Source organism: Trachypithecus francoisi, unplaced genomic scaffold (genome assembly GCF_009764315.1).
Source record: "Trachypithecus francoisi isolate TF-2019V2 unplaced genomic scaffold, Tfra_2.0 Lachesis_group4, whole genome shotgun sequence".
In the NCBI taxonomy this organism is placed as follows: Eukaryota; Metazoa; Chordata; class Mammalia; order Primates; family Cercopithecidae; genus Trachypithecus; species Trachypithecus francoisi.
The window spans coordinates 130,581,128-130,604,668 of record NW_022681469.1 but is presented as its reverse complement, the minus strand read 5'-3'; the positions used below and the strand labels follow the sequence as shown (position 1 = coordinate 130,604,668).

Below are 23,541 nucleotides of genomic sequence, written 5' to 3'. Positions count from 1 at the left end.
CAATTTCAGAGCTTTCCATACAGCCAGGGTGGCCTGGGCTCTTCTGTCTTTGGGGGGAGGTAGGGGAAGCCAGGCTAGGTGCAGAGATATCTTCGGGATCATCACATCCCATGAGGTAGCAATTCACGCTCCCATTTCCCAGATGAGGACACCACTAAGTAACGTTCCTGAAATCCCACAGCTGATCACAACGCTGAGACTAAAACACATGACTCCAAGGGATGGGCTTTGCTTACTGACTAGCTGCAGCTTATAACAAATGGTGCCCGGCACCTAGTAAAAGTCCACTCAGTGTTTGCTGGGTGAGCGGAGGTCACAGTGGACAGTCCTAATGGCTTAGGCTGCTCCAGGGCCCTCCACACGTGGATGGGGCCATGACAGAGGTGTGAAGTTTAGGTCAGAGGTGCCAGGGCTGGCGGTGGGGCAGAGTCCTAGTGCCTGGTGTTAAACCCTGCTGCTCTGAATGTGCCTGCTTTGCGCTGCTGCTGCTGCCACCTCTGGAGGCTTGTGGAAGAAGACAAGCCTTTCTACCCTACCCCAGCCTCTGCTGTCCATGAGGACGCTTCCTCAGTACCTGCTGCCTGGGAGCCATCTGCATGTCATTTGAGAGGCCAGCAGTCACCACTCTTCCCCATTGCAAAAGGAGGGGAAGTGACTCTGCACAACCACCCTCCTAGGCAGCCACCACAAAGTCCCCAGGGTCAGCGCAGGTCTAAGCCACACACCTGCCAGGCTCAACCCCTTGTCTGAACATGTGTGTTTTTAGGAGGAAGGAGGAAGGGGATGAATGTATTGTATGCTGGGCACTGCTATATTTGAAATGATCTCCTTGCCCATTCCCTGGAGAGTGTGCTGGTTTGAGAATGAGAAGACCTGGGCCTTAGTCCCACCTGAGTCACTTAGCCGTGGGACCCTGGGTGAGCCACTCAGTTTTTCTAAACCTCAGTTTCCTCTGGTGTGGAGGGAGGTAAGTATGACTGCTCTGTTGGCTTTGGAGGATTATCTCTCCATCTGCCAGTTCCCAAGCCACGGTGCCAGAGTAACTTACCTAAAGCATCCCTGAAGTCATCTTCCACCCAAAAGCCTTCAGGGGCTCCCCGATGGCCCTGGACGGGGAGCCTCTGTGGTGGGGCCCACTCCTTCCTCTGCCTCCCTCACCTGCTCAGCACTGTTTTCCCCACCCCCACTTCCCTGCGTGCTGCTCCTTCCACCGCGGTTTCTTGTCCCCTCCTGGGAGCCTTTCCCAATGCCCCTGACCTAGGCACTCCCCTCTCCTCCAGAACAGCAGCCGGAGGAACAGCATTTCCAGATGGAGTGAACTGGGCTCAGGTCCAAGCACCACCTCACATTTCAAAAGGGTGGCTTGTAGGCAAATCATTTCATCTTATTAATTAGGTCTTCATCTTCACAGCTGGAAACCACACCTCTGGCTATCATGTAAGCCCTAGGGAGCTGGAGAGAAGATGCCTGGGCAGAATTTCAGGCGTCGGAGAATGGCCCCCAGCGGTTACCACTTTCTTATGTTTGTCTAGGGACAGAGATTGAACATTTTCAACCTGCAGATATATTCTGTTTGATTCACATAGTGTTTACATTTTTTGGATTATCTGTTCATCTTTAAAATTCAGGAGATTTCCCATTAAAATGAAACTGGGAAGTTTGGCCACGTTGGGCCCACAATACTGCATGGTAACAACTGGGTAGACACGGACTCAGCTGCAGCCAGAGTCAGACACGAGTTCTCTCAGTCCACTGCAGGCGGCCAGCCTGCCACTTCATGCCCATCCCGCCTGGCTTTGGCCTGTGCTGTGTTAATGACAAATTCCAAAGCACAGTATCTTTTAAAATCCTATAGCCACCCTATAGGTGAGCTAAGAAAGGGCTATCGCTCCCAGTTTACAGATGAAGGAATTGAGGCTGACAGGTTTTGGTGGATGGAACTCGGGTCTCCCTGCAACCTCATGTTGTTTTCCAATGGCCTTGACACCCTGACCTGGAATGGGGTTACCTGTCTTGCCCTCCAACAGGCTACGCACTCCCTACGGGACAGGCCAGGTCAGGCTTCAGCTGCGATCCCCACTGTGTGTTGCAAAGAGTAAAAATGTGCAGACATGGATAGCTGGGGCTGTTTTTCTCACCAATGTGTATCTGGCGTGAAACGAAATGCCTAGTACACAGCCACCTTTCATCAATGATTTGTTGAATGAATGAATACAGTGCTGAATGGACTATATAAGGCTCATGAAGCTCAGATACCCACATATATGTAAAGTGTGATTAAAAAAGGAAGGTGGTATTATTCTTGTTATTTCTATGTGGACTGGAAGGGAGAGCTGTGAACTAGATGCATTCAAATTCAGCTTTATCTCCAGCCTTCTCTGAATGCGTACTCACTGTCAGCTTCGGGAGCTATTTACACCCCCAAGCATAAAACCCACAGACAGAAGATTTCATGCACCTTTTTAAGTTATAGCTAAAAAGAGAGTAGGGGGTTACTGTCAAAAAGTGGCCACTTTTAATCCAGCCTACTTTTATGATTTAAGAACCTAAATTATAAACATTAATCATATAAGTATAAATCACATGTTTCTATAAGCATGTTAGGTATACTAGAGATTTAAAAATCTGCATTTATAGGAACACTACATAATAATACATTTTCAACTCCTGGTTATTATCAGGAGTCTGTTTAAAAATCTAAAACCCCACTGATGTTAAGCATTGCAAGGTGAATAAATCTGGCCTTGAATAATAACATGAGGGAAAACGTGTATTTACAGAGATTTACCCTTACCTGCTCATATGGGCAATACTGATGAAAGCAAATTCAAAACCAAAATCTGCTGAACATTTCAGTAGAACATTTCTATGTTGAAATCATGTGCATAATTTCTACCACTAGAAGCAAATACTTCATTTGTGAACTAAGGTGAATCTGAAGTTTTCAGTCAACGAGTAATGAGCTCTGCACAAACTTGGCAGAAGACAGAACTGTGGCGAAGGGATTAGAAGGACAAAGGACAGAAATACCCATTTGCTGCCTTGGCCCTGGACAGGATTTCTCCTCTCCTCTCCTCTCCTCCCAACACCCTAAGCTCTCATTTCCGTCTTGGCAGGAGTCCATTCCCAATCTAAACATGAAACGAGAACCAGGGCATTTAGAAATGAATGGCAAGGATTTAAAAATTGGGCAGAAATACAAAATTGCACCAAGGATATTGGCAAAGGAAATTTTTAAATGCCCTTGATTAGGGGAAAAGTATGTTTAAATTAAAGGAAGGGAAAGGCCAGGTTTTACAGGCGAGGGTACCTTCTGGAGCTGATTCGAGGGCTTCTCAGCAACAACAGCCTTCCAGCATCCCCGGGGCCCCTTCCACTTGCGCATGTTGGGCAGGGTCGGCTGGTTTAGCTCCGTGCAGAACTGCAACGACAGAGCACAGGTCAGAAGCGTGGGTTCACACCTAAAGCAGTCCCGGCTGGTGGTGGCCTGAGAAGCCAGGCACTGCATGATTCTGAATCATCAGCCTTATTCAGACACTGCTGAACGACATCCCTGTTTTTCAAACACCAGGGTTTGCAAGACCCAGACGACTAAACAAGCATCACACATTAAAAAGAAAACTGCCTGTGTGTGAAACCCCAAATTATCACCTGGGGACTCTCAGTTCACAGAAATTGATTCTCTCTGTAGCATTCCTGCCCAAACAGTTCAAAAAAAGTCATCAGAATCCTTTTCATCCCTGTAAAAGCAGCGGATTGAAGGTCCCAGGAGGATCTGGATCAGTGTCAAATCCAAAGAGGTAACAAGATGGATACATGGTGACTTTCTTCTTCAGGGCTCAGCTTACAGGGGCAAAAAATGACCACCAGCTTCAACTTGAACCACTATAGTGCTCATCTTTCTTTCCTCTTGCTGCGGAGAGCTGCTGCAGCACCCACGCATATGCACACGGCATGCACTTCTTTTGCTAATGCATGTTGCACCAATATGGCTGTAAAGTGACTGTCACTGAGGCAAAATGAAATTGCACATAGTAGGATGAAGAGTGGAAAAACTATCCACTTCAAAGTTTGGAGACCAGCTCCTCTAACTCATGCCTCAAACACAACCCCTTCTCTTGGGGTCACACCTCCTTGTCCTTCACAAGCCTTGGAGCACCCCACTCGTTTCTTTCTCTAACCACCCCTACGAGTGAGAGCCTCTTGGCTTCCTTCTGAGCACATCACCGCTCTCTCCCCTTAAGGACTCTCATTCAGCCCTACTGAGGTAGCTTACACCTCTATCCAGAAGACCCCAGCATCTGTACCCATCACCAGTTGCTTTCCTGAGTTTTAAAAGCACTTCCCGGCCGAGATGGACGGATCATGAGGTCAGGAGATCGAGACCATCCTGGCTAACACGGTGAAACCCCGTCTCTACTAAAAAATACAAAAAAAAAAAAAAAAACTAGCTGGGCGTGGTGGCGGGTGCCTGTAGTCCCAGCTACTCGGGAGGCTGAGGCAGGAGAATGGTGTAAACCCAGGAGGCGGAGCTTGCAGTGAGCCGAGATCCGGCCACTGCACTCCAGTCTGGGCGGCAGACTGAGACTCCATCTCAAAAAAAAAAAAAAAGCACTTCCCACTACCTCCTCAACATCTCTACCTGGAGGTCTCCTTAGCCCCTCACACCAACAGGTCCCAAAGGGAACACATTATTCCTTACCCCACCCAGTGCCCATCTTGGCCCAAAGCACTTCTATCCTTCCCGCTGCTTGAACTCCTTCCTCGCCTCCCGCCAGCACATTGATTCCACTGTCGCATGTGCCTGGGGTGCTTCCTTTCTGTTCTCCAGCCACTGCTGGCGCCTGTTCCAGAGTCCCGTCTTCTCTCCTGGGGGTCCCTGGCATAGCTTCTAAGAAGTCCGTCACTGGACTCATCCTGCAGCTATTCACTAAGTTCACTGTCATGGCCATGCTGATGCACCCCTCTGTGGTCCTCAAACTGTGGTCCAGGGACCAGTAGCCACAGAATCACCTGAGAACGTGCTAGAAATCCTAGACCTACTAGATCAGCAGCTCTGAAGTGGGCCCAGCTATCTGTGCCTGAACAAACTTACTGGAAGATTCTGATGCACGCTTGGGTTTGAGAGCTATTGTGGCTGCCCAGGTCCTCCTCCAGCCTCTGCCCCAGATCCTGGCGGTGTGTGAGCAGCCACCACCCTCCCAACACCTCTGCTGCAGAAAGCCACTCTCATGGCCCCCGGACAGCCCACATCCAACGGCTGGGAGAGGCCAGGGTCCAAAGATCTGGTCTTTCGCCTCACATTGCTTTATCTGTAAGAGGGAAGATGAAGCACCAGCAAGCACTGAGCCAGTCATTTCTACAGGGACACGCGCTGTGGGGAAGACGAATCCAGACAAGGGGAGGGAGAGTGCTGAGAGGTCTACTTTAGAAATGGGCTATTCTAGGAGTGATGCTGCTTTTACAGTTAGTCATGTAAGCATCTATCTTTCTCCAGCAGTGGACTCCACAGGGCAGGGACTGTCCCTGAGTCTCCTTTATAAACCCCTACCTGGCACAGAGCACAGCACCCAGTGATGCTCTCAAGCATCTGCTGGTGAATCAGAAAACTGAAGGCAAGATTGCAGTCTTCAAATCTGTGCATGACAGCATGACAAACAAAGCAGGGGGCGGGGAGGGGGAGGAGGGAATTTCTCCTTAGGCCATTATCAAAGTAATTGCCTCCATTGTAACCTGACTCTTTGCATACAGATACGTTCTATGCTGCTGAGTTGGTCTGGGAAGCATTCTCTCTGGAATTTGCTCAACCGTGACTTTTATGGGTTCTGCTTTCAACAAAGCCCAGAGCAGAGTGGCTGTGGAGAGAGTCACTGCTGACAGGGGTGAGGGAGTGGGGAAGGCGGAGAGGGTGGGGTTTCACCCTGGATGAGTCCCCTTGGCCAGATGCTCCTGGCTGGAAGCCATCCTCGGATGGGAAATAAAACACTTTGGAAGATGCAGCCAGAATTTATCGACTACAACTTTAGGGATCCTGCGAGGAAATGTACTTCACAAAGGGTCCCATTTCCTGCCGGGGAATCATTTGCTTGCTGAGTGATCATTAGTGCTGCATCTAAGAAGCATTAAAAACAGAGCAGCTCTCCAGGGCCCAGCTGGTGCCTCGCTGTTCTCCACGCAGGGAGGTCCCAAACCTGGTTGCTCATCAGAATTTCCTGGGATGCACCCTGGAAAGCTCTGTTTTTAAGAAACGCCCCCCACCCGCTCCCCGCCAAGGGATCAGCCAACCAGGTAGATCAGAGAGGCCTAGCCATGGGGGTGGAGAGAGAACACACCATGGTGCTGTGACTCCCTGTCTGCAGGCAGTGGTGCCACCAGGATCGTTCTTTTCCAGAAACCTCATCTCTCCTCACCCTCAGATACCTGAGGACAGTTGTATCTCCCATTCACACCCAAACCCCACCCCAGCTTCGAAAACCCCTTCCTGGCAACACCATTTTGATGGGAGGGGTCGGAAGTGTGAAGAGGTGGCTCAGGCTGACAGCACTGATTCCCATGCTCATGGCTCTCACAGGTGGTCTTTTGAGCTGGTCACAGTGTAAGCACCAGTGTCACCTGGGAACCTGTTCAAAATGCAGATTCTCAGGCTCTACCCCTGACCTACTTAACTAAAGACTCTCAGGGGTGGGGCCTAGAAGGCTGCATTTTAACAGCCCCTCTAGATGACTCTGACAGGTTCAAGTTGATTGCATGGATGAAGAAAAGACATTCTCATTTTTCTTCACTTTCTATTAGTATTTAAAACTTTTCACTCACCGGTAAGCTCTAGGAGCCATAAGGAAGCAGAATCCCTGACCCTTAAGGGCCACCTTTATTCTGTATGCCTGAAGCCCTGTCCTTAACAACCTCTCTCAGCTCACAGAGCAGATCACCCCTCATTCTGCCTTCTTCTTCAGTATTTATGTTATTGGGGATAATTAATAACTTGAGAGACGGTGGAGGTAAGTGTTTATGGCTACAAGCATTCTGTGTCCTAATTTTCATGATCAGAGTTAAGGAAGGAGTAAGTATTTTCTTTTATTTTTAGGACTGAAAAAAGAATTGTTAACTTAGCTATCTGCACTACCTATTCACAGAAAACCTAAGGAGGTGAGCACCTTTCAGACCCTTGCTACTCAAAGTGCAGTCCACGGACCAGCAACATCAACCTCACTTAGAAGCCTGCCAGAAATGCAAACTCTCAAGCCTACCCTAGACCTGCTGCACCAGAATTGGCATCATTTTCTCAAGACCCCAGCTGAGCTACGAGCTTCTCAAGCTGGAGAATCCTGATTTAGAGCCTTCCTGTTGACCTGTACCAAGGCAGATGCCATTGCAAGCACCGTCTTTATTATTCCCGGCACAGCCCACAGGAGGTAACTGCTACCAGTTATTCATGAGCACAGTGCTGCACAGAAAGGTTAAGCCCAAGCTCAAGTTCAAATTCAAGGTTACACAGTTAGCGGGAGGGTCTGAACCCAGGGCTGGTTCCTGCTGCTCTACACTTCCTGGCCTCGACAGGTGGAACAGGGGAGGCAGGGCAGATTCAAAAGGGTTGGGGCTGGCCCCCTCTACTGAATCTTTGGCTCCTTTCTCCCAAAGATTTCAAAGGAAAACAAAAGCATCCTCTGAGAGCTCTCAATCTGAACTCCACCTTCAATTGTTTTATGTAGAGCAGCTCGTTCTCACACTTTTTGCTTTGCCCACAAAAGGAAGAAATAATACTCTTATGTAAAAGCAGTCCACCAGGGCAGAAAGGTCAAAATGGAAGAGGGAAGGTTTGTGTTCATCACAAAGTGTCCCAGACCAGTCTGGTCTGCAAAGCCCAACTACTGCCACTCCACCCTCTCGGGTTTCTGAATCCCCAGTGGCTAACTCATCACCTATCCCCATCTGGTTCTTGTTTTTAAAACCTTGGACTGGTGGACCCCATCCTGGATTGACTGAGTCTGGTTCTTCGAGGTTCTGGCCAAGGTTGGTACTTCTAACAAGTTCCCCCAAGCAATTCTAAACTACAATTTGAGAAAAAGCTCAGGCAAGGCTAGACAACTGCCAATTTAGTACTCCTGGTTTTAATTCCTGTGCCTGGGAAGACAGCTTTCATTATTCCAAACAAACAAATACTATTTTGGCTCTCCCGGGACCCTGTATCTCAAAACCCTCTGACTTGCAGCTGTTAACAGATAACCCTGTGAGGTAACGTATGAGGCAATATACCGAGCCTGTCACACTATGGCACACAGTAGGTATGCAACGGGCATTTGTTGAATGGATGAACCAGTGGAATCTCTCCTAGGGATCCCAGTTTCTCTCTCCCAGAATCAGTTATAAGAGATACCAGTGAGCTCGATCTGTTTCTCCAGCATCAGACCAAACTGGGTAAAACTGGGTCTTTTAGCATGCTACTACTACATTATAATTCGTGTATAACGAGCAGTGAAGACAACCAGAGGTCACTTTCATTGCCATCTTGGTTTTGGTGGGTTTTGGCCGCTTCTTCACTGAAACCTGTTTTATCAGCAAGGTCTTTATGACCTGTATCTTGTGCTGACCTCCTACCTCATCCGGTGACTTAGAATGCCTAATCACCTGGGTATGCAGCTCAGTAGGTCTCAGCCTCAGTAGGTTACCCAGCCCCTATTCAAGATGGAGTCACTCTGGTTCAAACACCTCTGAAAGTCAGATATTTAAACTCCAGTCTACGAGATGTACAAGGTGCCGGCTTTTAGAAATGCCAAGTCCTAAAAGAAAGACTACTTTGACTATACCCTTGGGCTGTGCTGCATCTTGGTTCAGCCTTGAATCAGCTGACTCTGCAGTGGCAAAGGGTTCTAAGGCCTCAAACCAACAGATTTGTTGCTTGTGGACCTTTGGACTTTTTTTTCTCCTACTTTGTCTCCTCGCTCTTTCTGAAAAGAATATTCCGTAATTCATCTGATGCTGACTAGGAAATAAAAATAATAAAGGTGGGTCAGGCGCAGTGGTTCACGCCTGTAATCCAAGCACTTTGGGAGGGCGAGGCGGTTGTATCACAAAGTCAGGAGTTCGAGACCAGCCTGACCAACATGGTGAAACCCTGCCTCTACTAAAAATACAAAAAATAGCTGGGCATGGTGGCACGTGCCTATAATCCCAGCTACTCAGGAGGCTGAGGCAGGAGAACGGCTTGAACCCGGGAGGTGGAGGTTGCAGTGAGCCGAGATTGCGCCACTACACTTCAACCTGGGTGACAGAGTGATATTCTGTCTCAAAAATAAATAAATTAAAATAATAATAAAAATAAAGGTGCTCCAACTCCACTCAGTGGTCTGTCCAGCCACCACCAAGTTCAGAGGTCCTTTCGTCTTTCCCTTCCAGTGAAATTAAAGTGCAACCTGGGACTCTCTGTGAGCAATTTATAAAGATGTGTTGCTAATCTTGCCTGCACAGCGGCTGGCAGAATATCAATAGTACTGGTAGGCATTTTAAAGTAAACTCCGAATGGCCATCCTCATCCTGCTTCCTGGATGGGTGGGGAGGGCATGCTTTCATTTTGAACCCTCTAGGTCAAATTTCCAGATGAAGCTGCTACACCCAGGTGGGTGTTTCACTTGCTTTCCTGACTCTGGACATGACTTCCCTTTGACAATGAGTTTTGCACATGGTAACAATTTCCTGTGTGTTCTCAGCGGTAGCACTGAAAACGCAATCTATTTTGGTGGATGAAGATGCACAGGTGAGTTCTCCTTAAAAAGATAAATCCTTACCATAAAAGTAAAGAAGCCCTTGTCTTAGGCCATGCAAGGTCAGGAGACTGAACTTTCATTAAAATACAATAGGACACAGGGCAAATGACAGAGGCAATATTTTTAGAAATGTGAACGGTAAGCAAGGGCGTCCTCACGCCAGGAGCTTGCGCATGGGGATGTTAACAACCGATATTAGAAGCCACCGAACCTGAGGATATCTGTGGGTGAGCACATGGGGGCTCAAACTGAGGAATGGCTGGGGTCATCACAAAATGTCAATGGAGGGACAGCGTTAGGAAAAATAGCTAATGCATGCTGGGCTTAATACCTAGGTGATGGGTTGATAGGTGCAGCAAACCACCATGGCATGCATTTACCTATGTAACAAACTGCACATCCTGCACGTGTACCCCAGAACTTAAAATAAAAATAAAAGTCAATTTATTTTATGAGAAAAGTGAGAACACAAAAGCCAAATAATGTCCCAGTATAAACTAAATATTAACCATGTTTGGCCTTCTAAATAAAACAAAGAAGCCTACTACAAAGTTTCTCTAGGATATTTAAAATATCAAGATGTTGATATTTGGAAAAACCACATGGCCTACAGGGCAGAAATACACTTTCTCTGCTGAGGCCTACTGAGTGCCAAGTGACTTCATGGCTCTTAGTGGCTTGTACAGACCCTGGCTCTCCTTAGGGCTGAGTCAGGAGCTCACACGCTGGATGTAACATGGTCATAAAGCAGAGCAAGGAGTATTTCAACCTTCTTTCTCCCTCAATCTGTATGAGAGAGAAGATTTCTCATTGGCTCACGCCCTTAAAAGAGAAGAGATGGGTTCCCGCAGAGCCAAGATGAGGTATAGCTACCTTTGCTCCAATGCAAATGCAGGTATGCATCCCAGAGGGGGCAGGCCCAAGGTAGGGCAGGGAGCAATGTGTCTTGGGGCTCCAGAGCCACTTGGAACCCTCAGTTAACACCACCACAGTACTGCCTCTAGGATCCATTCCTAGAGGCCCAGGAACTCAAGGAGGGAGAAGAGGCAGGCCATTCCCTGGGTACACTTAGAGGCTCAGTGAGCAATTATCCTTTTCCAATAATGAAAGAATGAACTGGGCTTGTTCCCTGTGGCTTCGGAGGTTTCCTCAGAGGGCCACATTTATGAGTGGAAGGAGAGGAGCACAGAGGAGCTCTGGGACCCTGCACACATCACTGAACATCTTTGTACCTCAGTCTCCCCATCTGTTAAGAAAGGGATGGGGGGAGATGACTCCAGCCCAGAGGACCTCTAGTTCTAAAAGTGCATGATTCTAGAACTCTGGGAGGAAAAGGCAGGAGGGAAGGGCTAGCATAGAACTGAGAGAGGAAATATGAGTCTCATAAACATTAAAACCCCTTTCTCCCTCCTTCTCTGTGATAATTACCATGTGTGCCCCACCTAAAGACCCCTTGCTAAACTGCCTGGAATAAGAGCTCACTTTTAAGCTCTTATTTACTTAGGTAGTAATCCCAAGAGGTTAATTTGGGTAAATCCAACGATGGTAAGAAGACACAGGTGGCCAAGGAGCTATAACAAGGTTAGCTCCTGAGTCCTGTTTCTTTAAAAATAAAGCCCAGGGGGAGGAATGGGGAGAAAAATGGAACCAACATTGACTAAGTACCAAGGACATGGCAGGCACTAATCACAGGTCACATTCAGTCCTCATGACAACCCTGGGAGGTTGGGAATAACAGTCCCATTTGACACACGACGAAACCAGGGCTCAAAAAGGTAACATGGCCGGGTCACTCACTGCCACTCAGAAAACAGAAACCAATCGACCCGTGAGGGGTGTGTGTGTGTGTGTGTGTGTGTGTGTGTGTGTGTGTGCATGCACCACATGCATTCCAACTTGTGAGTTCCCTGGAGCAGCACAGCCACCACCCTGCTGAGGTCAATTTCGTCACTGATGCCTCGGGTCACATAGGCCCTGATGACCCAGATTTCACAGAAAGGTCAGTACATCAGTCAACTTTCCTCCCACCTCCCAGGAGGGGCCGGGGCTGGTGGGCCATGCCCACTCCATGTCACATGCCTAGCATTCAGAGCTTTGTAAGGAAGCCCTGTTCTAAATGCTCAGGTCCCACCCTTCCTTGTCAGAGGAGCCATGGGCTTCCTGCTCCTGTGTCACAATGTGCCACTCGTAGGATGGCTCTTCCCCATTCTTCTTCCATGGAGGCCAGGAAGGCATTCTGGATGACGGTGCATCCTTGTTTAAACATTCTTATCATGCAGAGGAAGGGAGAAAGCAAACAAGGAGACATTTCCTCAGCGCCCACCACCAGCTAATTATTAGCTGCTTTTACAGAACCAAGGGAAGTCACACCCACGTGCTCTCCCGCCACCAGCGACTGCTGGTTCTGTTAGCCCCTCCATGTGCCCCAAAGACACCAACCTCACGGTTCCTGAGCCAGATGGTTACAAAGAAGCGAAGGGAGCACCAAAAAAAAAAAAAAAAAAAAAAAAAAAGGAAAGAAAAAGAAACAACAATAGAAAAACCTTTGCAAGGGCAATTATGAAACAGAGCAAGATGCAGTGGCGAGTCTGTGGAGACTGAAGTGAAGTTAGGAGGAGGGAGGAGCTGCGAGGGGTGCAAACACACTCCTTACAGACTCTGCACTTCCACACTGTGGCCATCGTCATCAGAGTCATCTTCATCACTCATCTCTGCCCTTTAGGGATGTTCCAAAGGTTCTTTACTTCTCCAGAGGCCTTTGGATGCTAAGACTCTTAATCCTACGTGGGAATTCAGACTTCCATAGTAATTTCATGGGCTTTTTTCTTCTTTAAATTAATGGCAGGGGGCGGTGGTTCATGCCTGTAATCCTAACACTTTGGGAGGCCGAGGCAGATGAATCACTTGAGGTCAGGAGTTCAAAACCAGCCTGGCAAACATGGTGAAACCCCGTCTCTACTAAAAATACAAAAACTTAGCAGAGTGTTGTGGCAGGCATCTGTAATCTCAGCTACATGGGAGGCTGAGGCAGGAGAATCGCTTGAACCTGGGAGGTGGAGACTGCAGTGAGCTGAGATCATGCCATTGCACTCCAGCCTGGGCGACAGAGTGAGACTGTCTCAGAATAGAATAGAATAGAATAGAATAGGGGCTTATGTTCCTTACACCTTATACAAAAATTAACTCAAGATGAATTAAAGACTTAAATGTAAGACCTAAAACCATAAAAACCCTAGAAGAAAACCTAGGAATACCATTCAGGACATAGGCATGGGCAAAGACTTCATGACTAAAACACCAAAAGCAATGGCAACAAAAGCCAAAATACACAAATGGGATCTAATTAAATTAAAGAGCTTCTGAACAGCAAAAGAAACTACCATCAGAGTGAACAGGCAACCTACAGAATGGGAGAAAATTTTTGCAATCTACCTGACAAGGGGCTAATATCCAAAATCGACAAGGAACTTAGACAAATTTACAAGAAAAAAACAAACAATCCCATCAAAAAGTGGGCACAGGATATGAAGAGACACTTCTCAAAAGATGATGTTTATGCAGTCAACAAACATATGAACAAAAGCTCATCATCACTGGTCATTAGAGAAATGCAAATCAAAACCACAATGAGATACCATCTCACGCCAGTTAGAATGTTGATCATTAAAAAGTCAGGAAACAGGCCGGGTGTGGTGGCTCACGCCTGTAATCCCAGCAAGGCAGGCGGATCATGAGGTCAGGAGTTCGAGACCGGGTTGGCCAACATGGTGAAACCCTGTCTCTACTGAAAATACAAAAAATTAGCCAGGCGTGGTGGCGGGCACCTATAAACCCAACTACTCAAGAGGCTGAGGCAGGAGAATGGCTTGAACCCAGGAAGCGGAGGTTGCAGTGAGCTGAGATTGCGCCATTGTACTCCAGCCTGGGTGACAGAGCAAGACTCTGTCTCAAAGTAAATAAATAAATAATAATGATAAATAAAAAGGAAACAATAGCTGCTAGAGAGGATGTGGAGAAACAGGAATGCTTTTACACTTGGTGGAAGTATAAATTAGTTCAACCATTGTGGAAGACAGTGTGGCGATTCCTCAAGGATCTAGAACTAGAAATACCATTTGACCCAGCAATCCCATTACTGGGTATATACCCAAAGGATTATACATCATTCTACTATAAAGATACATGCACATGCATCTTTACTGCAGCCCTATTTACAATAGCAAAGACTTGGAACCAACCCAAATGCCCATCAATGATAGACTGGATAAAGAAAATGTGGCACATATGCACCATGGAATACTATGCAACCATAAAAAAGGATGAGTTCATGTCCTTTGCAGGGACATGGATGAAGCTGGAAACCATCATTCTCAGCAGACCAATACAGGAACAGAAAACCAAACACCACATGTTCTCACTCATAAGTGGGAGTTGAACAATGAGAACACATGGACACAGGGAGGGGAACATCACACACCAGGGCCTGTCAGGGGTGGGGGGCTAGAGAGGGATAGCATTAGAAAAAATACCTAATGTAGATGATGGGTTGATGGGTGCAGCAAACCACCATGGCACATGTATACCTATGTAACAAACCTGCACGTTCTGCACATGTATCCCAGAACTTAAAGTACAGTAAATAAATAAAGGCTTATGTCCTGCTATAAATAAATACAAGTGTGGGATAATTTATAAAATAGAGAGTCAGAAAAAATTAAGTATATTACCACTGTACAAAGACCACTACTGCTAATATTTTTGGTGGAATTCCTTCTAGGCTGTTTCCTGTGCATTTTATCAATATATCTTATCTGTCTGTATACACACACATACACACACACACACACACATTCTGCTTTTCCCACTTATACTGTGCGACGTTATAAGCTCTTTTAAAATCATGTCCTTCCTGGGCCATCTAACCTGCTGTTGTTCAGTGTGCCATCTCCTTGGTGGCGAAGCTTTCATTGGCTGGAGGAAATTTCTGCCTTTTTGAAGTTCATTTCTAATCAATATGAAACATCCTAAAATCACCTAGCAAGGTAGCAATAAAACTTCACACACCATGCCCTCTCATGCTCGAAATGATTTTTATCTATATGTTTAGAAAAGAATCCAGGGTAAGAATTTCAAATGACAATATCTTTGTTTCCAAAAGTAAATCAGTAGGTTTTTGTTGCTGGGTTTTGCTTTATTTTTTTAAATTTTAAATTAGAATAGAGATGGGATCTCACTACATTGCCCAGGCTACTCTTGAACTCCTGGGTTCAGGCAATCCTTCTGCATGGGCCTCCTGAAGTACTGGGATTCCAGGCATGAGCCACTGCGCCCAGGCTGCTTTGTTTTAATATACCTGCCTGTGATAAACAGATGGTAGCACAGGGGCCTAGGGAATGAATGACCAAAGACATTAACCCCCCAAAACATATGATCAGAAAGGATATGACTCTTTAGTTTTTTACAGACGGGGTGTCTTGCTATGTTGCCCAGGCTAGACTCCAACTTCTGGGCTCAAGCCATCCTCCCGCCTTAGCTTCCTAAGTAGCTGGGACCAGGTGTGAGCCACCATACCTGGCTTGACTCTTGCCTTTTTAAATTGCTGACTGACACAAGACAAGAGTCTTCATAAATAGCTTAGTTTTTTACATCTGAAGACAAATAGTCCTCACCTTAACTTTTTCCCTCTAGCTTTATTTATAACAAAGTGATTCTTTAGATAATTTGTCTTGACATCAACCTGTATTTGTTAGGACCTTCAGGAGTGCATGAAGCCCAAATAAGTTGAGTAGCTTGGTTATCTGTGTGTTTAAAATGGCCATGGGAATGCCAAGCCAGAACTTGGTGGGAATATCTTCTGCCCACTCCAGTGCTTTAAACAAACCCATGCAGACTCCAGCAGGAAACACTACTGCCATCACTCAGATTTCTCCTCTATGAGGAGAGTTCTTCCACGTCCTGAATGCTTAAGTCCACTCATTATTTAACAGTAAGGTTAAGAACACAGACTCTAGGCCGGGCGCGGTGGCTCAAGCCTGTAATCCCAGCACTTTGGGAGGCCAAGACGGGCGGATCACAAGGTCAGGAGATTGAGACCATCCTGGCTAACATGGTGAAACCCCGTCTCTACTAAAAAATACCAAAAAAAAACTAGCCGGGTGAGGTGGCGGGCGCCTGTAGTCCCGGCTACTCGGGAGGCTGAGGCAGGAGAATGGCGTGAACCTGGGAGGCGGAGCTTGCAGCGAGCTGAGATCCGGCCACTGCACTCCAGCCTGGGCGACAGAGCGAGACTCCGTCTCAAAAAAAAACACAGACTCTAGAGAAAGGCTGCCTGGATTTAAACTTTGGATCTACCACTTACCAAGAGTTCTGACTTTGGACAAATGACTCATGTATTCTGTGCCTCTGTTTCACCATCTGTAACAAGGGGCAAAGAATCATTGCTGCCTCACGTATTTGCTATTTCTAAAGCAGGCAGCACAGGCCTGGCACCCAGCAAGTCTCTGTATGTGATCTCCTGGTTGTTAGATGTACTGGGCTGCTCCCTCAGGCCTAGACTAGAGAGAGAGAGATCCCCCTTCAACGTTCCACACCTGGCAGCACAATTTCTGAAACACACCAGCAGAGGAAGGAGGCAAGAATCATGGTTGGGGCCAGGAGCCAGCATTGTATACTGGGAGGCAGAGCTCCCCAAAATAAAGCACTGCTGGCATGGATAGAGGGATGGGAAGCTATGGTTGGTAATATTATCTGGTGAGGAGAATGGACTCATCTGATCATTCAACAAAACCTTAGCAAGCAGCTGGGTACGGTGGCTCACGCCTGTAATCCCAGCACTTTGGGAGGCTAAAGTGGGTGGATCATGAGGTCAGGAGATCAAGAACAGCCTGGCCAACATGGTAAAACCCCATCTCTACTAAAAATACAAAAATTAGCCTAGGGATTACAGGCACAGTCGTGGGTGCCTATCATCTCAGCTACTTGGGAGGCTGAGGCAAGAGAATCTCCTGAACCCGGGAGGCGGAGGTTGCAGTGAGCCGAGATCATGCCACTGCAGTCCAGCCTGGGTGACAGAGCAAAGGTTCCATCTCAAAAACAACAACAACAACAAAACAGTAAGTACCAAACGGGGCCATCCTGGGCTAGGTTCTTAGTCAGTTCAGGGCTGCTACAAGAAATACCATAGACTGGGTAACTCAAACAACAAATATTTATTTCGCACAGTTCTGAAGGCTGGAGGTCCAAGACCAAGGTTCCCATGATTCCATTCCTGGTGAGGGCTCACTTCCCAGTCTGCAGATGGTCACCTTCTTCCTGTGTCCTCGCATGGCAGAGAACCATCTATCTCATGTCTCTTCTCACAAGGGTACTCATCTCATTGATGAGGGCTGCACCCTCATGACCCAATGACTTCCCAAGGACTCTACCTCCAAATACCATCACATGGGGGATTAGAACTTGAACATAGGAAGTTGGTGGGGGGCAGGGGATACAAACAGCTGGTCCATGGTAATTCTGGAGCTATCACGGGGAGTAAAACAGACGTGGTCCTTTGCCCAACATGAGCTTACAGTCTTACAAATAATCACCTGCATGTACAACTGCAGCTGGGGCCTGGACTGCAGAGGAGTGGTTCCAGGAGCTTGTGTTTATCCAGGATGGTCTTGGTGTTGGTGTTCACTTAGTTGGGGAAAGCTTCTCTGAAGAGGTAATGCTTCAGCTCAGAACTCAAGGATAAGAGGAGTTAATTAGGCCAAGAGGAAGGGAGAGCATTCTAGGCAGCACAGACAGCACGTGCAAAGGGCCTGTGATGGGACAGAGCATGGAGAGTTTGCAGGACAGAGAGGCCAGTGTGGCTGTGGCACAGATTGGGAGGGAGAGGGCAGGGTGGGGAGATGAGCTTGCAGAGGCCTGGCCATGCAGGGACGCCCATACCCTGAAAGAAGCTTGCTTCTTATCCCTTGAGCAATCCTAAGATCACCGCAGGGCGTGAAGAGGGGATCTGAATTTGGAAAAGTCCGTGGGGCTATGGTATACCGTACCAGTTGCAGAAGGGCTAGGGTGGCCACAAAATTGCCAGCTGAGTACTGCAGTAACAGAGGTAGCTTGACTGGGAGGACGGCAGTGGGCAGACTCCAGAGATAATTAGGACATAATGTGCTTGGCACCAAAGAAGTGAGAATCGTATTCAGACAAATACTTGTACATGAATGTTCATAGGAGAACTACTCCCAGTAGCTCGAAGATGCAAATGACCCAAATGTCCACCAGCAGATGAATGGAGAAACACAATGTGGTATATTCATGCAAGAAAGTATTATTCAGCCGTGAAAAAGCAATGAAGTACTGATACACAGATGAACCCTGAACACATTATACTAAGTGAAAAAAGCTAGACACAAAAGGCCACATATTGTATGACTCCATTTGCACAAGACATCCAGAGTAGATAAATCTTACTTTGGACAGAATTCAGATTGGTAGGTGCCACCGGCTGAGGCGAGAGGGGAAGGGGGAGTGACTGTTTAGTAGGTTTGAGGTTTCCTTTTTGGATGATAAAAATATCTTGGAACTAGATAGAGGTGATGGTTGCACATGATGTGACTCTCCTAAATGCCGCTTAATTGTTTACTTTAAAATGGTTGATCATTAATTTTATGTTATGTGAATTATACATCAATAATTTAAAATGTGGCCTGAGTGATGGGCTAGGTGTTGAGGGTAATACAGAGGAACCACACCGTCATTCAACAAACACTGAGGATTTCGCATGAACGGGTGCTGCTCTAGGCTACCGCTGTCGTGGAGCTCTGGGTCAGGGGAGAGACAGGAGTTCAGTGCCCTGCCCTGGGAGGCTGGCTGCCTCTAGACTGGAAGGATTCAAACGTCTCTCCACATATGGTTACTGAGCACCTAGGAGAGGAATGCACAGCCCAGTAATTCTTGGAATACTGGCTCTTTGAAGTGCAAAAAAAGACACTTTTAGGGCAAATAAAATAAATACTTCTTTCCAAATTAGGTGCTAAATTTGTGAGTAATTACTGAAATGAATTATTCTAAGTGGAAGCAAGTCTGAAAATAGCACTGATTTTCGGAGGGCTTTGTGGCTATTTTGTGGGCGTCTAGGAAAGTTACAGGCAGTGTGGCAAACCCCAAGTGAGAGCAGAAACACTGGGATGGCCACACCATGATTTGCACTAGACATGCCTTTCCATAGATTCTAAGGTTTACATCGCCTGAGATGCATGCCAGCCGGGAAGGAAGGCTGAGAAGGCAGAGTTTCACTTGGCACTTCCTACTGAAATGCTGAACCCCAAATTTGGCAGGAAATGCCAGCCATGCCTGTTACAACATTGAGCTTGTAAGCAAAAAGGGATCTGCCCCAGGTTTGCAAGATGATAACTTGTTTCCTCAAACAAACCATGTTGATTTACCCAACCACTGCTCTCCCTTTCTAGAGTTTTCTTCCTCTTTGATATTTTCAAGTTTACAGGCTGAAAGAATGTGTAAGACAGACACAGGAGAGAGATGGTTTCCTAACTCGAGAAACCACCCAACAAGAAAACTGAATAGTAGGAGTATGTTTAAGAGAAAGGGCAGGGACCAGGAAAAGGAAGACGGAAGACAGAGACAGCCAACACAAAGGGGAAAGGATTAATAATTATGTAGGTGTCCGGGCACGGTGGCTCAAGCCTGTAATCCCAGCACTTTGGGAGGCCGAGACGGGCGGATCACGAGGTCAGGAGATGGAGACCATCCTGGCTAACACGGTGAAACCCCGTCTCTACTTAAAAAATACAAAAAACTAGCCGGGCGAGGTGGCGGGCGCCTGTAGTCCCAGCTACTCCGGAGGCTGAGGCAGGAGAATGGCATAAACCCGGGAGGCGGAGCTTGCAGTGAGCTGAGATCCGGCCACTGCACTCCAGCCTGGGCGACAGAGCCAGACACCGTCTCAAAAAAAATAAAAAATAAAAAATAATAATTATGTAGGTACTCAAATCCAAAGAAAATGAGTTACGAGTAGGACCAAGCCAGCAGTTTACAATAGTTCCCCATTCCTACTCTCTTACATGAACACCCACTTATTTTTTTAAACCCCAAGGATACATTTTCTCTGTCTGTAAACACTGACGACTAGTTCACTCTCAGGCGGCCTCTAGATGGACAGGCTCCCAGAACTTCCCAGGCATATTTCTGTGAAGAAGCCAGAGTTGTTCAGGAATTGTCACATTAAACAGAATTAGGACTTATGGACCCTCAGGGAAATTGCTCTGGTTGCAATTTTTCTTATGCAATGCCAGCCTTCAGCTATTCTAAATGGTGTTTATGCAGCCGGCTCTGCTCTGTGGTGGCAATAATCATAAAAATAAAGACTTCAAAGCCCTAGGTGAAAGTCCTACTGATTCATGACTTATTTTATTTTGATCTGCATTATGTCAAATCCTAGTCTTTACAGCCTGCATGTTTCCTATTTTATTTCAAGGCAAACCACACAGATTTTTTTTTTTTTTTTTTCAGTGTGGGCAGCAAGAACTATAGGTGGCAGTTCAGGAAACAGCATTCTCACTTTGGAGAATGTCCTGAGAGTCACTGGTTCTCCATTTTCTTTCGTGCTAATGGGAGAAATGGAAAGCCAAATCCCCAAGCTACCTTTTAGTTCAGCTCCCTTCCTGTTAAATTTTTGGCCGCAGGCTCTTAAAAATAGACAAACTGTTTGGTGCTAGTTTCACAGGCTTTTCTGGCTACCTCCAACATACTGGGCACTGTGGGCCAAAAGCAAACTGGACACAGAGGAGGAGAGACGGGTTACAAAAATCAAATTAAATACCAGGCAAGGACCATATAATGAATGCCATGACAGTGTCCTGCAGGCTAAAAAGAGACACTTCATATTAATGACTTGGAACCACAGCAGCTTGCATTTCCTAGAATGCTCACCCTGTGCCAATGCTTCAGGCCCTTTACACATGTGCCACGATGTGGTCCATGTGATGGTTCTCTGTGGGTGGGAGGTGTCGTCATCCTTGCTCAACAGAGGATGAATGCAGGGCTGAAGGGGTTAAGTAACAGACTCAAGATTACCCACAGGGTAAGTGGCCAGGCCAGGACCCAAATCCATGTCTATCGTTCTGACTCCACTGCGGGCTTCCCCTGAAGCAACTCTAAGGAAGGAGTAATAGGATCAAGCTTGTGTTTCCGAAGGATTACTCTGCTAACAATATAAATGAGGAACTGTAACAAAATGAAACTAGAGAGACCAAACTGTAATTCTGTATGTCTTCGTTTTTCTTCTTGCTTTAAAATTTTTTAGAAATTTCACTTTTCTAGCCATAGTATGAATACCAATTAACTGGTGTGAGCTTTATCCATGTGAAAGTCTCTCTCCCACAAACATATATAATTTTTTCATAAATAAAAGCTGGTTTAGTGCTGTTTCCAAATAAATTAAGCAATGAAACCGTCAAAAATGTCCCTGCCACATCCTGAAATGAAGCATAAAAATACTAGTTACTTCCTCCCCTCTTACTCGCAAATGTATCCGTGCAAAGCAAGTGTGGGACAAGAATGTGTGGGTCAAGAGAGACAAAACAAACAATCGATACATAGCAATGTATTCTCCCACTAAGAAATTTAGGCAGGTGGATGGAGGCAGGGAAGACAGAACTTACCTGCTAGAGGTAAGCTATAATACAAAACTGTGGTCTCATGAATTGTAATCACGGGAGAAAGGCCCTGATGCTCTCCCAGGAGCTGATGCAAATCTTGGGATTTGGGCAAAACCCCAGAATGTGACATCTTCTCTTCCAGGTTTACCCCTTCCAATCATACATGCTGGGGATCTTGTTTTAATCCTGGACACTTCCAACCCCTGAAGATCCCCAGAGCTATACACATTGGGAAGATGCTCTGCTCTGTGACTCAACAGTACTTCCACGGAGCCTCTTAGATAGATTTCTTGACTGTCTCCTTGCGGAGGAAGCCACTGACAGGTGAACTGAGAGCGCGTAATTTCAGAGTCACTCCTATGTGAGGTGCTGCCTTTTTTTTTTTTTTTCTTGAGACAGGGTGTTTCTCAGTCACCAAGGCTGGAGTGCAGCGATGCAATCACAGCCCACTACAGCCTCAACCTTCTGGGCTCAGGCAATACTCCCACCTCAGCCTCCCCAGTAGCTGGGACTACAGATGTGCACCGCCACACCTGGCCAATTTTTGTATATTTTGTATAAATGGAGTGTCACCATGTTGCCCAGGCTGGTTTTGAAACTCCTGGGCTCAAGCAATCCTCAGCCTCCCAAGGAGCTGGTGCCACAGGCATGCACCACCATGAACAGCTAATGCTTTTTATTATTTTATTTCTTGTAGAGACAGAGTCTCCTATTGTTAGAGCATGTAGCTAGTCAGACCTGAGCAGGACAGGAGAGAGCCCTCCCCTACCCCATACACCACAACTGTCCGGCGACCGTCAGGTGACGGTCAGGTGGCTGTAAAACTGTCTCCCGAAAACAATAATTGGTCACAGCTGCCCCCAGGGAAAGGCAGTCTCCCAGCAGATAAACACCTGAAGCTGGTGATCAGCAGCTTCCCCACAGGATCTCAGGAGCTGGGTGAGTGGGCTCAGGAACGTGCACTTAGAGGCACAATGGCAGAGTTTAACTGGTATGACCTTCCTCCAGGAACACTCAACGAGTACCGGCAAAATGCCTCAAGTGAGCATGTGTACACCTTCACTAAACACACTGTACATGCTCCCCTCCCAAGTGCTGGCAGACCACTGGGCATAAGGACAGCCCACTCCAAAAGAAGAATCATGGGAGACGAGACACAACCCCCTGAATACATGCCAACATATGGAATCCTAAGACAAAGGTCAAACCAGGCACTTGAATCTCTCAAGTCACTCACTCGGCCCTCTTCCAAGTGTACTTTACTTCCCTTTGCCCCTGCTCTAAAAGTTTTTAATAAACTTTCACTCTTGCTCTAAAACTTGCCTTGGTCTCTCATTCTGTCTGATGACCCTCAGACAAAATTTTTTTTTTCCTCTGAGAAGGCAAAAACTGAGGTTGCTGTAGATCCTATGGATTCCCCATTACTAACACTACATTGCCCAGGCTGGTCTCGAACTCCTGGGGTCAAGTAATCCTCCGCACCTCACCCTCCCAAGATGCTGGAGTTATGGATATGAGCCGCCATGCCAGGCTAATTCTGCATGTAAAAATGAGTCTGCATTTCATGGACAAGAGTTAGGTGGGGCAGGCCTTAGGGCACGGGAAAGAACAGGGCAGCAGCAGAGTTGGTGGGTTGGGGGAAACCAAGTCCAGGATCTAGAAGGGAGTTTTGGATAATGCTTCTAAGGGATGTCAGTGAACGCTTTTGAATTTCTACAAAGATGGAGCAAAATTTCTGAAACAAGGTTGGATGCATTTCCAAACATTTGAAATCTTGTTCAGGCCTAAACTCATCATTTCAATGCCTCCTGAAGGTTAATAAAAAATATTTTATCAGCTGTAGGAATTACTCATTCCAAATGCATTGTTTGCAATGTGACAGAACTCTCCACTGAATTATTTTCTGGCAAAGCAAGCTTTAATGGCCTGTTCAATCATGATAATTTTACCTGCTGAGAACATTGAGCATAAATGTGTTCAGCAACGTAGCAAAAACAGTTTCACCTGCCTACCCTTCTGTTGCACTTAAAATTACTGACTAGCCCAAACTTTGCTGAATACAAAGTCATGTTCTCCAGAAATGAATGAATGAATCATTAATGAAAAGTCTCAGAATC

The 23,541-nt window shown here is 46.7% G+C and overlaps 1 protein-coding gene across 1 annotated transcript in view; it reads right to left on the bottom strand.

Moving 5' to 3' along the window:
* The window catches only part of EEPD1 (endonuclease/exonuclease/phosphatase family domain containing 1), a 146,031-nt gene that overhangs the window by 14,616 nt on the left and 107,874 nt on the right, over positions 1 to 23,541 (bottom strand). Inside the window, exon 4 of the mRNA XM_033193579.1 lies at positions 3,311 to 3,421. Coding sequence (XP_033049470.1) covers positions 3,311 to 3,421 — 111 coding nt within the window. The remainder of the gene's footprint in view (positions 1 to 3,310; positions 3,422 to 23,541) is intronic.